Source organism: Periplaneta americana, chromosome 2 (assembly GCF_040183065.1).
Source record: "Periplaneta americana isolate PAMFEO1 chromosome 2, P.americana_PAMFEO1_priV1, whole genome shotgun sequence".
Classification (NCBI taxonomy): Eukaryota; Metazoa; Arthropoda; class Insecta; order Blattodea; family Blattidae; genus Periplaneta; species Periplaneta americana.
This window is the reverse complement of record NC_091118.1, coordinates 136,698,418-136,717,552: the sequence shown is the minus strand read 5'-3', so window position 1 is coordinate 136,717,552 and position 19,135 is coordinate 136,698,418. Positions and strand designations below refer to the sequence as shown.

Genomic DNA, 19,135 nt, shown 5'->3' with positions numbered 1-19,135 from the left:
CAGAGGTCATTGGCAATCTGACGATAAGTCCATCCCTGCTGAAAGATGGTGACAGCTCGTGCGACAACAACTTCCCTGATATCAACCATTCTGTAGTTCTTTTGCAATAACATTTGAATTAGATCACAACAATGACCACAGTCTCCGATATGTTCTAAATCGGCCATAGTCAAATGAAGAAGATCAAGCTAAATCATATTGGTTTTCACAATGGATGGATTATTATCTGGTTTCCTTGGACTACGATGAAGATAAAAACCAAATGTGTTTCTTGAATAGAAAAAATGTTAACGCAAATGGTGAAATCATTACAGCACAGTTATTGCCTTATACCAAGAATTTACAGCACACAAAACATTTGTTTCGCTAATTTTTTTGAGCAGTATAGTAGGCCTACCCCCATGTGAGGTTGCTAGTCCCCCATCGGGCGCCTCTCCAGGTGGCAGATAGGGGAAGCCTCCCAGATATGGGTGGTACTGGGGAAATCAAATACCCAGGGCGAACCAAAACTAGCATGGGTAGGGAGGACTCAGTAGGCGTGGTGAAGCCAACTTCCCTAGGGAAGGTCACTCCGAAATCAAACCAAGGGGAGGAAGGATCTCCAAGGCGTAGTGAAGCCAATCCTTCTAGGAGAAGGTACCCTGAGCCCAAACCCAGTCCCCAGAGTGGGGGTTGGGCATAGGGTTGACAGCCCTATACCGTAAAAAAATCCTTGTTGCAAATCCAGAAACCACAAATATAGCCGGACGGCATGAGGAAGGACATAATGTGGAAGTGGACTTACATGAGCTAGGAATCAGTGCTTGGAGGAAGAAAGCAGAAGATAGGGACAAGTGGAAAAATGTGGTGAATGAGGTCATGGCCTGAAGTGGGCTGTTGCATCTATGAAGAAGAAGAAGAAGAAGTAGGCGTAACATTCAAGATATTACTAAATCCATTAAAGATAGACAGAAATGGGTAGAACACATTAACAGAATGGAGGAAATAAGATTAGTGAGAAGAGGTAAAGAAGATCGGCCCTTACATGAGAAAAGAGGAAGACATCTGAACAATGAACAGAGTGGGGGTGCACATCATCAGATAAAGAAGCTTGAACTAGGAAATAAAAAGAAGAAAATACTGATAACCTGTAAAGAGCATTTCAATAGCTTGAGTTATTTTCCTTAGCTTACGCAGGCTATGAAGAAATAATTAACATTAATAAATTAAAATTAAAAGATTTATTTCCTTTCCTTTGCGAATGTGTGTACTGTCCATCATCACTGCACCTCAAATATCCACAATGTGTTTGTAACGAGATTTTGCAGGACAAAGAAAAATGCGTTGACACTTTTAATTTCCTTGATTTTCACAGCTACTTTTGGTATAATTTCAATCATTACAAGACAAATTATGAAATTATACCGAAAGTAGCTTTGAAAATCAAAGGAATTAAAAGTGGCAATGCTTCTTTCTTTGTCCTGCAAAATCATTTCAAAAAGCATTGCGGATTTTGGAGTGCAGCAATGACATGTTCTTTTAATATGCGTTTTCTGTGACTGTCTCAAGCAGTGACCCTACATCAAGCTGAAGTCATAAGCAATGGAAATTCTTCTACTTGTGACAGCTTGATGTTAATACCAATACATAATCCTAAATTATGTGAAGATTAAATGGGCCAAAAATTCCAGATCTTCACTGCTGAAGAAGAAAATCTTAATGCCACTGGATAGCAAAAACTCTTCACATTGTCATTTCTTAAGCATCTAAGTTCATTTTATTTAATTACGGTATCTATAAAAACTTGATTCCTTTAATAATATACAATAAGGTTTTACACCAAGTTACAACAGAAGTGTTACCCAAAGTCAGATTTAAAACTTTCTTTGCAAGAACATGGATGGTCTCAAATCTCCTCAGTAAAGGTTTAACATATGAGAGTAAAAAACAGTAAATAAGGCATCAGACTAGTCTGAAATAAATACATGACATAATAGAAAACTTTCCCTTATTATGAACCATTTTAGGAAAGAAAAGGAGGGAGAGAGGAGATTGACTGACTTGATCTCGCCAAAAAATTGTATAATTCTTTACTTGCTTCACTATCTTAAAGCTTCAATATTAATGTAAGGACTATGGAATACAATAAATGAAATGAATTAATTTCAGTTTCATCCTAAACCAACTGCAGTAAAAACGGGACAAAAATGACTTCAATACTTTGGTGTAATAATCCAGAAGGGATGTAACAGATGAGATCCAGGTGACAAAATTTCGAACAAAAACATGGCAAAGGTAACAAAATTGGAATGTTACTTCTGCTGTGGTGTAAATGAACCTTTCTGTCTATGTACTATTATACATCAATTAATTAATCAACAGAGATTTCGCTACCTTGATTTCTCCTGACGCCTTCTACGAAATATCAGGTCGTGGTGATCTACACGTGTAATGAATTTTAATTTGGTAAGAAAATGATGAAATCTGAATTAAGAAAAGTACGTATAGGCCTACAATATTTCTAACATTTTGAGATGTCTGAAAAATGCAATGAAAGGAAAATTTGTATAGCCTTTCCCCTAGTATTATTATTTTCATTAGTATTTAGGGCAATTTGTTCAAAATATAAAGTGTGATAAAAATAACTCATTAACTGTCAACTTTGAATTACTAATAAAAACAAATCTGAGAGCATCACACGAATGCATGTAACTGCACAACATTAATCAAGGCTCTGTCTAATACGGAATGGTGAGAACTTAAATTTGTACCTAACGATACGACAGCAATAACATTGACACCTCTGTGACACGAGATGACCACGTGTCGAAAGGAGGGGTGGGGTAAACTCTTTGAGGACACCGATAAAAATGGTAATTACGCACAGAACCGAGAAAAATAACTTATTTCAATTCCCATGTGCAAGAATATAAAAACGATGTTAATGTCTGTAAAACGAATTTCGCCAATTCATTATACTTGAGTCAAGGACTTCAACAACTTCGGTGATCTTCGTGCAAATGACCTTGGCGGCCGGCATACTTGTTGGAATTGTTTGTACCCATCAAAGTTTCTTCTACTAAATCAATACTAATGCAATGCAGAAACCATATAAGTCCGGACGCATGAATGTACTGAGCTAAATACCGGCGTAGTGAATGAATCAATAACTTTAAAGTCGGGCGAATGTTTGTGACCCTGCACGCTACAATCTTGATATTTTTAAGTAATTACATATCTGTTTATACATCGTTACAGTTGTAAACATTATACGGTGGCCTAACGTTCAATATTTCATATTTTATTTATGTAAAAATTCTTTAATCAACTTTTCTTCTTTAGTAAAATGACCGTGTTTACTAATGTGTGTATCTTCCCTATTTTCAAAGTACGAATATTTATCTTTAAAGACTGTCTTTAAAGTGACATCATATGATAAATGCAATGTTATTACTCTAGTATATACATCACATAACACTGCATTATCTCTCTATAAATTGTATTACTATTACGAGATTCGCGAAAAGTTTTATGCTCAATTATCTCAAAGTATCAATAAAAGTGCAACTTGCTCCGGATTGTTTGGCAAGTGCGCCTGTGCTTGAGACTTCAGGAAAACTGCTGAGACTATGAAGTAACCCAAAATATTGAAAACTTTATACTCACCTGATGATTTTGGATGGCAATTTTTAGTTGGTTCTGAATGTGTCTAATATCCGCCTGAAGTGGTTTTGACACCTCCATGGTGCAATTTGTACTCTTCACAATTCACACACACAATTCGGAAACTACTTTTGGCGGCGATACTAAATCGCCAGTCTGGGCGCTTTCTGAAGGTGGCAGTGGTGGTGTCCAATAGCGTAAAAAAAAAGCAAATGCCAAATCGCGCTTCATTCTTGCGCTGGCCTAGTTTTCAACTAAAAATACTGCATATTAGCAAATCTTTCACACAATTGAGTCTATAGGAAGTAATAAAGTAAGTAATGTGTAGACATATAGTAACCTTTAAACGTCATGGCAAAAGTAGTAACAATATTATTTTAGCGTGATAAAAGAACTACATTTTATAGAACCTCAATACACATGTGTTTAGGCGGTAGTACGTCAGAATAAATTACAGAAATGTCGAATAGAAAATCGGCGGAAACAGACTAATCCAGGAGTAGGTACTGTACATCACAATATGAAAGAAATTGTGTTTGTTTTCTCATTATATACTTATATATTCTGATAGTAAAGTAAGTATAGAACCATCGAAGAACGTTTCAACAATTAAATGCTGTATTTACAGTTGAGTGAAAAATATAAGTTACAAAATAAGTATGCTACTATGTTCCTAACCCATTGACACCAACTTATTTTCATCTCTTGTTTGATATTAAGATATCTAGAAGCCTAGAAATAAATATACATGAAATACCGTGCTCTCTGAGTGGTTAACGGGCTATGGTCTTGAATTTGTTTCTGTAATTTAGACATCGGTGCTTAACCAGTAGCAGAAAGGTTATGTTTCACTCGGTTCATAGCCCATAAGTTATTAAAGAATTGAGATTTAAAATAATATCACTTTCTTGTAGTAGATTTTGAAATGGCTAAACGAAATGCAACTTCAGAGCTAAACCATGACAACTGGAACGAAAAAGAAGCGCCAGAAGAAGCTGGAACATTCCGAAAAGCTGCTCCGGATGTTATGCAGAATCGCATAATTAAAGCAGCCAAACGAAGATCTGTTGGTACTCCAGAAAATGTGAGTATAAGTATTCTTTATGAGGGTTGCACGATACATTATTAGGCCTAGTTCAAAATAAATGCAAACTCGAAAGTTGTGTTACAATTAGGTCTAACATAACCTATTAAGTAGGGCCTACTTATTGCTCTAGGTCAAATTTCGGCAGGTCCAAGTGGACAAGGATGGTATTGGAAAGGTTTTCTCAGGATATTCTGCTATAAATTAACAATTTCTTCAGTACTGTAAATAAAGTCTACTTAAATAGTGCAATTGCATTACCGTGCTGTTTCCAAATACCTCATGGTCAGCTAGTGCAAAAAATATAGGGTGCGGTACCATACATGAGTAGTGACAAAATGTCACTGAAAGCAATGGATACTAGTACATGCTATAATAATGAAACACCCCATATTTTATTGCAGAGAGATTACCCATTTTCGAGAAAAAATGTGACAAAATAGGCTACGATAGAAAAATTTTTTGCATCGAAAAATTTAAATAAACATGCTTTTCCTTATATTCTCTCCTGGGTCATTCCATATCAAATCAACGCAGCTCACAACTCGATCCTTTAAAATTTTAATGAAATTTTGTCTGGTCTACGCTACATGTGCATTTTTAACATTGCTGTTGCAAAGTTTAAACATTTTTCATAATTGCTTTACGACTTGTGGTATGAACATTACTCTAACTTGGGACCTATTAGGTGTAAGTAGTTGATTAAAAACTGTTAGAAAGCTGGTTTCATACCCTTTCCAATGATAAGTTGCATGAGTATGTTACTAGTTTTTCAAATGTCATGGTTGACCTTGTTGTTTAGTCAACTGTCTGAAGACAGGTCTGAACCAAGTGATACCACCACTTATGAGGCAACTAGGCCAGGAGATAACGGGGTAGGGTGTCCAGTTCTTTTCCCCCTTCATTGCATACAAACAATTGTTCTTCCTCTGACACATATCGTCAAATGTTTTTAATTATAGAAAATTCCCGCATTGGATTTTGTTCTAAATAATATCTTTTGTCTGTCATTTAATGTTGTATCTATATTTCAAATTTGGGTAACTGTGGAGATCCACTTCACCATGGATTTTAGATTTTTTTTCTGAAAACCCCCAATTTTTACCCTTCTTTTTCAAAAGAACTTGAGAAAAAAAAGTAGCAAGATGACCTAACCTGATCTGACAATTAAGGTAAGAGAGATTGATGTGTTTGTCAGATCGATGCCTAAGTCGAAATTTAGATTGGTTAGGTCAGGTCAGCTTAGGTCATCTCGGTAAAAATTGGGGGTTTTCAGAAAAAAAAAAATTGAAAATCGATGGTGGAGTGGATCTTCACAATTACCCAAATTTGAATTTGGGACCCCACCACTGTCAGAAGTTATACATTTTAGTACAACATAAAGTGCACTTGGTTGGAAAAGCAGTGTGACGACACTGACTAAATTGCTAAAAATAATATAGGTACACTTAACCCATTAAGGACGGAATTTTTTATCTTCACATTTTTTAAATAATAATTTAGTACAAACCAGTGGCAGTGTGTCCTATGGATTCAATTGTTTAGAGAACCACCAGGAAAATTTAAGGAAAAACAATTTGTTTAAATAATTAAATTCATTTATAATTTACGCATATCATTTTTAATAAGTTTACTTGTGGCTCTGATGTATTTTTGTCATACGAAAACCTATGAATCGCAGAGATCAAATACATGCTTATGAGATTCAATTTCTTCTCTGAACCTCACGGAGCGAGCTTCTGGACTTGGTGGGGCGAAAGGTAAGGGGGAAATGCTGCATGGGAGACATGTGCATGCGCTGATTAAAAGTTTTAATTTTGGAAGATAAGTGTAAAATAAAGAAGCTTGACAGGGCTTTTGATGTAAAAATACATGAAACAGCTGGATTTGCAGTTATAAATCTACAAATAAATTATTTTGTTTCCTGTGCCTGCTATTTGCTAAGGGTAAAGATACGAGCTGGACATGCACTGGTGTGTCAGATTTAAGTCATTTGACACAGAAAATTAAGAAGCATGAGGAATCTATTGCTCATAAGAACTGTAGTATATATATATATTTTTTTTTTTAATTTTTCAGAAATGAGATGTTGTTTAAATTGTTGGAAAACTATGTAATATCATAAAAGTAGTGAACCCCTTATCATTTTAGGCATGAACCACCACTGGTACAAACACTTCGTAATGTAACCAAAACAATCTTTTTTTTTTTTATTTCTAACAATGTAATATATTAGTTACAGGCCATGACCATATGGTCACACAAGTCCTATGCATGTAAATTTTATGAAAATAAATATGAACTGTAAGAAAAAGTTTTTTTTTTCTAAACAAATTATTCTTACTTCAGGTGGAAAGCCATAAAACATGATACACATAGTCCAACTTCACATTTCTTGCATTGTGTGCGACTTACACTTGAGCAGAATGCACCTGCACACCTCCCCTTTTATTTCCTGGCACAGGTTCAATGAAATGACGTATTCAATTAAATCTCACATCAGCAAGAATGTATCCACCAGATTTGGAGCTTGAAGGGTGTCCTCGACCCTTTACGAATATTTTGGTAACATCGAAGATATGTTTGCGCAATTTCCCTTCTGAAGTTCAGATGAGAAATGTTAGATCCAGTCCTCTCATGAGAAGCCAGGCATTGTGAATTGCAGTGTCCATCATCCAACCGAATACAGGTCACCATTATTTCTTACCTCTTATTCTGATTCAATATGTCCCTACATTTGCATTCATTAGGTCAATTCCTCCCATGTATTTATTGTACATTGTGATTAGATTTGAACCTCTCTCTCTTTTTTTTTTTTTTTTCTGAGCATGAATACCGATCAGCTGATGTTATTGGATTGATTACATGTACTGTTGAGGCTACAGTTACTACTGAATTGTCCATCTATATTGCCAGTAACACTTCATTATTATTGTAAGTGTAGTCTTATGTTCTCCACTTAGTTTTTTTCAAAGTTTCCAGATTCTGCATTGGGCAGTCCTTAGGTATGCGATTTTGCCTTATAGTTCCAGTACCACCATATTCCAATTCCTTCAGATGACTTAGAACAGGAATTCCAGTGAAAAGATTGTCAAAGTATAAGTCGAAAGGCAAAGCCTTTAGTTCTTGAGGAAAATCTGTCATCTGCAACACTGGCTTTCCATACTTTGTCTCGTAATTCACATGTGTGTTTGGAATTTTGTCCTGATAAATTTTGAAACCTATTAGATATCCATTTTTGGTATTGAGACACCAAAACTTGTATCCAAAACGTATTGGCTTATTCCTTATGCATTGCTTGCAACCATGACGACAAAATATTCAATCATACTTTCATCAAAATTGAGTTATCATTAGGTTTGAAATTTGTAATGAAAGTGTTCTTCAACAGAATCATACTGTAAGTGGCCTCAACTTCCTCATTTTGGCTTGTTTGTTCAATGATGTACTGCCTGCGCAGTGCAAGCAATACATAATTTGAATAAATCTATCCCTTCTCATTTCTTGCACACCATATGATTTCTCATATCTTCATTACAGTCCCAAAAATCTTTCTTACTTGGCAGCTTATTATAACCAGAAAATGCTAATATTCCCAGAAAACACCTCATTTCTTTCGAGGTCACTTTAGCATCTGGAAAGTGTTTGAAGAGCGCATATTTGTTTGTCTCTTCTACAATATATATCACTTCATAATTCAAAAATAGTTCTACTAATTCAAGACATGATTTTCCTCTGAACTCACAATAGTCAGGGATTGGAAATAACACACATCTATTTACAATGTCAGTTTTTGTCCACTTACGTGTTTGTCTTCTATCTTCTCGATGAGCACTTTTTTCGTTTTTCTCCTCTAATTCGTTATCTCCTCCAATTCTCTCTCCAGATATTAAAACGGCCTCTGCATGTGCTCTTAGTTGTTGACCAGTAAGGTTATCCACTAGGCCACCATTGTCTTCATCGGCAGAATCTTCATCAGACTGATCATGTACTTCAGGAGGCTCAATCCTATTGAAACTTCCTATCCAGTTGACTATTTTCCAGAATTTCCATTATCTCTTGTGCAGAAAACCTGATAAGCAAAATAATTCAGTCATAAGGAAAAATGTACTCATGAAAGACTAGTGTAACCATATGGTAAAACAAGAATGTTCCTGGCTACACTGGACCAGCGAATTCTATTTCATCAAATTTCTTAACACCATTGAGTTAGGGGATCTCTAAATAAAAGGATAGAAGTGCCAATGACAATGGAAAAGTAACAAGAATATAAAACAAACCACTTACCTTTTTCATTGTGTCATGTTCCCTACAAAATGCAGCACAGCATATCAGCGACAATCAAACACAACTTAGCTGAAACCAGTAGAATGAAAGACTAGCCTTCCTAATTCACGAGACAGTTTTGCCAACTTTCGAGATGAGCAAATAAATGATAAAAAGAACCTTCATTTGACTGTCTATTTATTATGAATCATTCAATAAGTGAATAGCATGTAAAAACAAGTAGTGGCTACAAGTACTTTCTCTTTATCCGGGATCATCAGGTAGCATAAGAAATTAATGTGCATGAACGTAAAAATAGAAAGTGCACCAAACAGTCATCTTGAAGTACCATCAAACATATTAAAAGACAAGTTGAAAGAGCATAAACAACACTGAGTTAATAAATGTGTTAACACATATCCTTCAAAAACCCCTAACCTGTCTCTGATATCAGCCTTTACTAAGCCCTTACCTTTCACTAATATCTGTCCTAGTAATAACCTAGCATTGTAAGTCTGTATTGGTGAAACTACAATCATTGACATCATGAGCTGGCGATCTATGTATTGTCGTCTCCATTATGAACATTATGAACCTTTCACTAATATCTGTCCTAGTAATAACCTAGCATTGTAAGTCTATATTGGTGAAACTACAATCATTGATGCCATGAGCTGGCGATCTATGTATTGTCGTCTCCATTATGAACATAATCAACACACTGACAAAAAATGCCAATGCAACACTGAAAGCAGAAAGGTACGTAAGCTAATATCATGCACTAGGATATAAAATAACCTGATTGTTACAATATAAGTACAGATCCAGAAACAAAATTTGGGCCACCTAATTTAAGTTCCAGATACAACGTATTGCGCATGTGCGGTGGACAAGAGCACCTAAATGTATGCTACTTGTGGACAGTCTTGCGAAGCTTGTTGCCTACATAGAGGAGGACTGCTACCAAGACGCGGCCCATTTTTAATCCTGTATCTATACAGCATCACTAGGGGGCGGATGTTGATGACCTAAAAAACTACTAAAAATGATCATTAAAATGTTCTTAAACTAATGGAAAAATGGCATAAAATCGAAAGAAAATGACATTTAAATATTATTCACCATACTCGCACCACAACTTTTTAAAAATTAGTCACCTTGTTTCAATGACTGTCCTGCAAATCTCAGAAAGAGGGGCAACTTCCTGGAATTTGGTTAAGATAAAGGAAAAGAACATGCAACAAAATGAGAGTTTTAAGGGAAAATTATAGATTTTAATGGGGGTTTACATTGTGTTTCAATCAGGGGTGGTCCATGTCAGTGCCTTCATTCTCCATCTCCTCTTCCTTCCGCGCTTCACTTTTGTTACAAAATCTTCCAGATGAGGGAGTGTGAATGACCAAATAAATTTTGGGCGCAATCTTTGTGCTAAAAATACTGTCTATTACTGTAGTACATTTCTTCCGAACCATGTTGAGGAAACAACGTCCTATCCAGAACATTGTGAAAGTTTCCCCCCTTGCAAACATAAATTCTAAGGACACTCTCGTTCTGACAGAACAACAGTAGCAGTCAAAGTCCTCACTTAAACTAAGCTGTTGTCAAGCATTTTATATTACTTCCGTTGTGTGAAGTGAAGCCTTCAGTGGAATGAGGGATGAACTTTAGAGTTTGTTCCAAACTATAAAACACAAACTTCACTGTTATTCACTTATTCAGTAGGTAATTACTACTGACCTATTTGGTTAGAAAATGATTTAACAGACCTATTGGTAAAGAAGAAAGTAAAATGCATTCCAAATGATCTAAAAGTACTTCAAATGACCAAAAATGCCGAAAAAAAAATATAAAAATGACCTGTTAGTTCAAAAACTTGAAAAAAATGCAATATAAGAAATTACTTTTTTACGATTATATTAACATAGAAAGGATTTCTATATTATTAGGCATCGTCCTAATGTGAAAAATAAGAAGATGACTTTTCATCAACATCTGCCCCCTAAGCATCACATAAAGACAAAAAATAGGCTATAATATTCCCAAGACGAAAATGACATAGCACTTAGATCATAGTATTTCATGACCTAGTGCAGTATTACAATTAGCACCTGAAAACCACTCTCTCCACATAAGAAAATACGTTTATCAATATTAAGTAACTATTAAATGAATATAAAATACAGTACCACTTTGCGATATTCCTGTCTGGTACCCTGTCTCAAATATGAGAGGTCAGACTGCATATTGCTTATGATTATGACATTCATAATTAAATTCTAATTCTAATATATATTTCTTTAAACAATTAAAATAATCATTTCAGAATGTGGCATCCAAGAGCCCGTTTGCTTCTTTTGGGGGTTTCAAAGCAACATCCAGTAATTCAACCCCAACAACATCAACATTTGGTTTCTTGGCAAATCCTAAGAAATCAAGTGAGACAAATGGCTCATCAAATAAAGACTCTGATAATAAAGACACAGACAGCAAGTCTCCAGAATACTACTCCAGTCTGAAGGGTTTGAATCAGTGTGTGTCGCAGTGGATCAAATCTCATGTTGACAGCAACCCCTTCTGTATCCTAACCCCCATTTTTAAAGATTACGAGCGTTATCTAGCTGAAATTGACGAAAAAGAGGCTAAAAGACAATTGAAGGATAAAACAGAAACTACGGAACCCAGGTCAAAATCGCCAGAAAAATCTGTTCCAACCTCAACCACAGGGAGCAACAGTGTGACCGAGAGGTATGTGAGCCTTTATCTTGATGTTACATAATCAGTAGGAACATGTTAACATAAAATTAATTTTATTTTGTAGTTAAGCATAACAATTAATTTATAGATTTAAAGTTTTAGGCTGAAAATTGGTGTGATTATGAGCTTAATTTTATATGCTGGAGAAAAATGTTTTAAATTTTATGGTTGGTACTTAATGGTAAGTACAGTAGAGCCCCGATTATCTGTTATTCTATTAACCAATCAGCGGATTATCCAACTTTTTTTTCTGCTGCAGAAAAAGCATGTAGTACTGTACAGTACCTTACATTAATACGTATTTTTTCTAAATGCGTTATTACAAGCCCTTACACAGTATTGCTACTGCTGCTACCAATAGGAAGTTACTTTTGAGTGCTTTCCCAACTTGTAAAGTAGTCACTACCTGCTGTCAAAGAAATGACATCAAGAACTTCCGCACAATTTATAGCAGAACTGTGCACCATTCAGTCCTTGTCCTACTGTTCCAGTGGCCGTAGTGTGTAACTTCTATACAAAATGTTTTTCATGAGTGTCAAAGAGAAAACGTGTCTGTTAAGTATCAAAAAAAAAAAAATGCAAATAATTCAAATAATTGAGCAGTTTGGAAAAAGGAAAACCGTAACTAGTCTCTCATCAGAATATGAGATTGGCACAACTGTGTACGATTTAATAAAAAATAAGGTCAAAGTGTATAAAGTATGTAAATCCACAACATGAGACCTATACTGTTCCAATTTTTCTGCTGATAGCCATCACAAGGAATTTCCTTGGCCTTTAAAAACTCATAGTTGACGAGACTTAAATTACTGAACTTCTGATTCACTATCTAGTATGTTAAACATACACCATGGAGGAAATTACGAAACTATACGTATTATGCACTTAATTTATGAAAATATTTTATGGTATGGATTATCCCATTTTTTCGATTAACCGCTCGATTCACCCCCTTCATTACCATGGATAATAGAGGTTCTACTGTAGAACTAGTCAACAAGACTTCCATCACATAAGAAAAAACTATTTTCTCTTAACTGATTACAAATGTGGATGAAACTGGAGCCAGTCATGATGGCCTTTCCTTAATTTTTCTTTCAAACACGACCGTATTTCATAGTTTTTCAGAAACGAAAATTACTGAAAAATTGTAAAAAACATAGTTTAAATTTCTAAAACCAAATAAAACATTACGAATTCCAGAGCTCAGAAATCGCTATATTAAAAAAAAAAAAAGGATAATTTTTACGAAAATAAAAAAAATATAAAAACTTCCATTTCACAAGTTAACACAAATTATACTTCTATTTGTGTACCTATCTACAAAAAAAATTTGAACAAACCAAACCTGTCACTGATTCTATCCTTGACCATACAAAGACAAACTTCCTATGTATCTATCTGTCATACCCATCATATGCTTATATACAAGGCATACCAAACTTCGAAAATATTATGTTTATATTTTATCGGCTTTGTCATAACAGTAACATAATTACCCAAATGGGACATTGAAAAAGTTCTGACACGTAATATTTTTAATAGATATTTCATTGTATAGTACATATAAAAAACTGGCCAATATTGCGCTGGGTTTGATTCTTCAGTTCCTTTTAGTTATTACATATTGAAAAAAATTTTTACTTTTACAGACAAGATAGAGCTGAGTTCCAAGGTGAATAATACTTTATTATCTTATTAAAAGACTGCACAGAGAATAATATCAGTTATGAGAAAGAAACCCCATAGGTACGATCTTTTGAGACCAGAAATATTCATTTTAGGGGTTAGTGTCGTTTGTGAAACTTGGAGGGAAGTGACAGTGCACGTTAAATATTTTGTTCTGCTGTAATAGTGAAATTGTATAAAAATGAAATGCGATCAGCATCATGTATTTAAAAACCGTCATCAAATTGTTATATATACGAGGTTATCTAACATTGGTTGAATTGCCATTAGCAAGATGAGTCCGAGGATTCATCATGAGTTTACCTGACATTTGCATTACAATTGGGGAAAAAATAAAACAAGTGATGGGGTCCAAGTGGAATTTAACCCGTGCCTAAGCACTCTTGCTTGCCAACCTCTAAATTACACTGATGTTCTATCTATCTATTATTTTTATGTTAAGTACAAGTATATGGGCATAACAAAAGTTGGGTGCCTTGTGTATATTGTACAACATTTTATGTAAAATTATTTTATTGGCAAGGGAGGTAAACAATACGTCGAGAAATAAAATTGAATATTCTAACCTCTTATCAATCATGAGGCTCATGTCACTATTGCCTGAACTTTCGATTTCCAATCTGTCCCGTGGGAAAATTCTACTGTTCCAGAAGACAAGAGTCCCAGGACACAGATACAGTTCCGTGATATCTGATTGTATCTTTCATTTCCAAACATGATAGAGCATCTTATCTCCTACAGCAGGCAAAACTATAATAATTTAGAAGTTTAAATCTTTCAGAGTACTTGGAAGGCAGAACTATTGAGTTCTAGATTTCAGCAGTGGAACTTGTTAATAAAAGATACCAAGCTACTGGTATTTGTGTATGAAATGAAAGAAACGGTCATTAAAGTATTTTGCAATGGAAAATTTTCTTTATGCATGCAAAGATGTGAACAAATTTTATTGATGAAAGAATTAGATGTTCAGTAGAGGCACCTTACCCAGAAGTAAATTTAAAAGCAGTTTTATTGCATATAGAACAATTGTATCAAGGAAGGTTGGTTTCTGAAAAGAGAGGACTACACTTTTTCTGTTAAACCATACATATTCGAAGGGTTCTCTGGAGACTTAATTTGCCTGCTTGTTTTTAAGTATGTTCTTTAGTTATCAGATTTGATTGTTTCTTTGTTATAGATGTTTTGGTGACTTAAATATAAGTAATTATGTCAGTACATTTTACGATGCCATATATATTATAGAAAAAAGTTTAAGATTATTGATTGGTGTACTTAGATTGTAGAATTAAATACAACTTTATACTGAAAATTGGGGAATTAAATACAACTTTATACTGAAAACTGGGGAATTAAATACAACTTTATACTGAAAACTGGGGAGAGACATCTACTGGTAATTATTTTCAGAGACTCTTTCCTCGAGGTAGTCTAATTTTCCCTGTTATCCCACCAATTTTCAATTATCACATCATCATCATCATCATCATCCCACGAGGAAATGCTTGCCTTGTTAGCTGACAATGTAGTCTTTTTCATCACTAATGTACTGTATAATACATATTAGGAACTTTATACCTTTCCAGCCATTTGAGCTGACAACAGGTTAATTACAAAAATGGAAAGCTTAACTGAATATTGTTCACTTTTCTACAGTGATTCAGAAGGCACTAGCACTACAGAGGTCCGAAAGTTGAATCCTTTCACTACTACTAGTTTTGGAAGCAATGCAACAACTTTCAACTTCGGTTCTGGTGCATCAACTGGTTCTAACCTAACAGCAGGATTTACTTTTGGAAGGTATACTTTTATTTGTAAAAACATACTAATAGTTGCGCAGCATTTTGTTAACTTCATTTATATAGTAGTTGTAACTTAACCATTACTGTTATATTTATTTTTGTAATATTCTTAAGTTCTAGTTCCCAACCATTTACATTCAGCAATGTAACAAAGCCTGACACTAAAGCAGATGATGGTAAAGCATCAGGTGAGGAAGATGAAGAGCAACCACCAAAAGCGGAATTCAAATTGGTTGTGGAGGAAGGAGCTGTATATTCCAAGAGGTATTGTGTTTTTGTCACAAAACTAGCAAAATAGCATGTCACTCTGGTGTCTGAGCATCAGATCATTTCACAAGGGTGGACTTCTTGTAAGTCATTTTCTCCAGCTTATTAAAATACACTGACCAGCGAAAAAGTGAAACACTTCACATTTTTATAAAAATCTTAATTTATTACAATTAAAAATTATTTCCCTTAAAATATTTATGATCATTTTATGAAAAAAACATTTCATTATAGAAAATACTGAAACATTAATAGCAACATGCATATAACTCACAATTTTCTGTAACTTTCGCAAATCTTGAAATTTTGAAATTACCTTGCATTACGATTTTGTCAATTTAAGGCCAATGAAGAGAAAGTTAATGTTTACACTATACCTCTTGAGGTCACTAATCATTAAAAAACTGTTATTTCCACCTCTGGCATCTATAACAGCCTGTAAGCGTTGGAGGGCCTCTTGGGGGATGAGATCCCACTCCTCCAGAAATTTGCTCTGAACTGCGTCAAGGTGTGATGTCAAGCCATTGGACATTCCTTCCAAGCATATCCCACACATGCTCAATAGGATTTACGTCGGGACTACGAGCTGGCCAGTCTAGGGTTCGTATCCCTACTTCCTGTAGGTACTGCACAACACAAGAAGAGGTATAGGATCTTTTTGATGTACCTTTGTGGACTGAGGTCCCACAATCAATGAACACGAGCTCAGAGCGGGCTAGAGTGTTGATGTCAGCCCATACCATTATTGTGCCACCCCCAAAGCAAGTACCTCTTTCCAGGCCTTCTCCATACCCTTTCTCGTCCATCAGCAGACCTCGGTTAAAGCGGCTCTCATCAGTGAAGAGGACAGAGGCCCACTGCTCTGAGTCCATTTCTGGTGCTGCCTCACAAAATGACAGTGCGCTTCCCTATGCCGTGGCTCGAGTTGGGGTCCATATGCAGGTCTTCTGTACAGAAGATTAGCTCTACAAACCCCTACTCACTGTCTGCTCACTCATTTTCACATGCCTGACATTTTCCAGTTGATTTCTTGCCTGTATTGCTGTGGTATGGCGATCACGCAGAAGTTGCAGAGAGAAATCTGTCATCCTTGGCACTTGTACTCCTTCTACAGCTTGATCGCAGTCTCCTGTCGTATGTTCCAAGTTCCCTATAACATTGCATTGCACGGTGAATGCTACCGAGCAATGCTCCGATGATCCAAGCTACATAACGAAGGCTACGTCCATCTTCCACCAAAGCAACTGCCCTTGCGACATCTTCACGTCCAAGAGGCATGTTTTACTCACTACAGCACATGAATAACTGACTAAAATTTTATTGAATGGTTCAAAATGTTTTCTGATATTCATAGATCATCAATAAGGGTGCCACAAGGTTATAAACCTTAAAAGCTTTTATTGCACTACTCTCAAAAATCATAAAGATAAGTATTTTGGAGATTAGGGTGCAATAACTGCCCAAAAGATGGTCATATCCTCAATTTATTTTCACAAACAGTTCAGTTAATGTGTTAAACATCTTAAAAATGAGAAGAGAATTCTTTGGTCCCTAATTATATAGAAGAAATGTAATTTATTTTAAGTGTTCCACTTTTTTTTGCCTGTCAGTGTATGTCAGTTAAAATTATGGCAAACTGAATCTGCAAGAACTGAAAGTGGGAATTTTAATAGCGTGAAGTGCCAGAGAAACAAATTTTTTACTCCTCTTATTAATTTATACTCATGTCTTTGTTTTAGTGTACCGTAATCATATTCTTTACATTGTCTACATAGTTTGATACATTTTATTCCCAAACATCGACTGAACAGGCTACGAATGCTAAATAAATCACAAGAATCTTCAAAATCACTATATACTCGTCAATTCATTTTTGTCATATGATTGTAGAGATGCTGACAACTACACTTGAAAGCAGAATTAAGTACATATTAATAGTGATGTCTGTAAACATTGTATGGATTACTTTTAACTAAATTCGTCTGTGTAACCTCTATCGACATTGTTGTTTTTTTTGCTTTTCACAGGTTTCAAAAACCAAAGTGAAGTTCAATAAACTATTTTAACTATGCTTGTTGACAATGATCTGTAACTTACGTGCCCATGAATCTTCTGAACATTACTGTCATCTTTATCAACTTACAGTATTTTTACTGATATGCAGACATTTATGGGCCTTTTGAATTGTTAAAATAATTTCGGGTAAATTGTAAATTTTTACATGTTTTAATCGGAGATATATTTGTCTTTGGCAAATGATTGGCTCTGTCAGATACTAAATAAAATTGTATTTTGGCATTATTTTCTTTCAGGTGCAAAGTATTTGTTAAGAAAGATTCGTCATTCCAAGAGCGAGGAGTAGGAACCTTGTACCTGAAGCCCGTGGAAGAGAAGACTCAACTCATTGTAAGGGCTGATACAAGTTTAGGAAACTTGCTGGTCAACACTTTGTTATCTGCCGGAATGCCTGTTCAGCGGATGGGTGTGAACAATGTAATGATTGCTTGTGTGCCAACTCCAGAAACCAAGCCACCACCAATACCTGTTCTCCTCAGATTTAAGACAAGTGCTGATGCAGATGAAGCATTAGAGAAGCTCAAACAATACATCAAGTAGACATTCTGAGTGTAACTTAAAACAAGTGTTAACATCTCCAGGTACAATGTAATTTTCTTCCTGCTCCGAACTTTCAATTAGAGAGCTAAACGTCTGAAATAGGTTAATCACAATTAGTACTGTGAGATAAAATTTTTGAACATATTTCATCAGCCTGCAGTATTGCAACTTAGAGGCACTAATGAACATTTTCACAAGATCTGTTGTGCCTACTTTGTGCTATTGGCGAGAATATAACTCAATATTTGAAGTAACTGAAGACTTTTTAATTCTCCATTTTCAAATCAAAAAAGATTTTTGTCATCCCAAGGGTGTTCACTTACTCAGTCTGGAGCCTTTCGTACCCTCAAATATATATAATTAAAGCTGTTTTATGCCTTATTTCTGGATAGAACTGGTGATTACAACGAAAAATTGTCTGGGATGTATGAAAGAATGTAATGTAACATAATGAATAAATGTTTAATAGTAATATGCCATAATCTGCAAGTCCTTACATTAGGCAAGTTACATTTGTTTTCTTTCTTCCTGTCGCAAGTGTCAAATGATAAAAGTGACTTTTCAAGAAAACTGTTTGGTTAAACAAATTTAAGAAAGTTCTTGCAGAAATTATTCAGTGTGAGAGCCTACCTATTGCATTCCAAAACAACAGAGGTGCAGAACTCTCATCCCCACATAAATGATTATAAGAAAACACACACACACACATGGTCGATATTATTAAATGTTTATTCACTGATCTGCGTCCAGTAGTCAGTGTAGTCATCTTGGAGTGAGAAGTAGGTGTTGCAGTCTTATATTTGTGCTTGACATATGGTATAAAATTGTCTCATGTGTTTTGAAAATTGAGTGGCAAAGCCGTGAAATTGTTAGCAACATGTATGATTTCGTAACAGAAGAAGCAAAGTGTAGAAAAAGAATTTACAGTAGTTTTCTACAATAGAACCCTGATTTTAAGCAACGTCCATTTAACCCAATGGACTCATATTTAATTTTCCTGCACCCTGATTGAGGATGA

The 19,135-nt window shown here is 35.2% G+C and overlaps 2 protein-coding genes across 12 annotated transcripts in view; one reads left to right on the top strand and one right to left on the bottom strand.

Moving 5' to 3' along the window:
- Window positions 1–3,786, bottom strand: part of LOC138694608 (PHD finger protein 21A-like) — a 36,466-nt gene extending 32,680 nt beyond the window's left edge. For 2 of the 3 annotated variants that reach the window (XM_069818513.1, XM_069818514.1), the window contains exon 1: window positions 3,646–3,786. In XM_069818513.1, coding sequence (XP_069674614.1) covers window positions 3,646–3,723 — 78 coding nt within the window. In that variant the 5' untranslated portion in view covers window positions 3,724–3,786. Of the gene's footprint in view, window positions 1–2,373; window positions 2,396–3,645 lie in introns of those variants that run through there. The other variant, XM_069818515.1, reaches the window with a different exon arrangement.
- A 29-nt stretch (window positions 3,787–3,815) lies between these two features.
- Nup50 (nuclear pore complex protein Nup50) lies at window positions 3,816–18,599 on the top strand. 9 transcript variants are annotated; one of them, XM_069818522.1, is made up of 6 exons: window positions 3,816–3,955; window positions 4,557–4,726; window positions 11,316–11,737; window positions 15,089–15,232; window positions 15,349–15,498; window positions 17,814–18,599. In XM_069818522.1, the coding sequence occupies exons 2-6, from the start codon at window positions 4,568–4,570 to the stop codon at window positions 18,115–18,117; spliced, it is 1,179 nt and encodes a 392-aa protein (XP_069674623.1). In that variant the 5' UTR covers window positions 3,816–3,955; window positions 4,557–4,567; the 3' UTR covers window positions 18,118–18,599. The 9 variants fall into 9 exon arrangements, with proteins under 9 accessions (XP_069674623.1, XP_069674626.1, XP_069674620.1 ...); XM_069818525.1 differs by having other exon boundaries at window positions 3,827–3,955; window positions 4,560–4,726; XM_069818519.1 differs by lacking the exon at window positions 3,816–3,955 and adding an exon at window positions 4,002–4,145 and having other exon boundaries at window positions 4,560–4,726.
- Window positions 18,600–19,135: the final 536 nt, after the last annotated feature.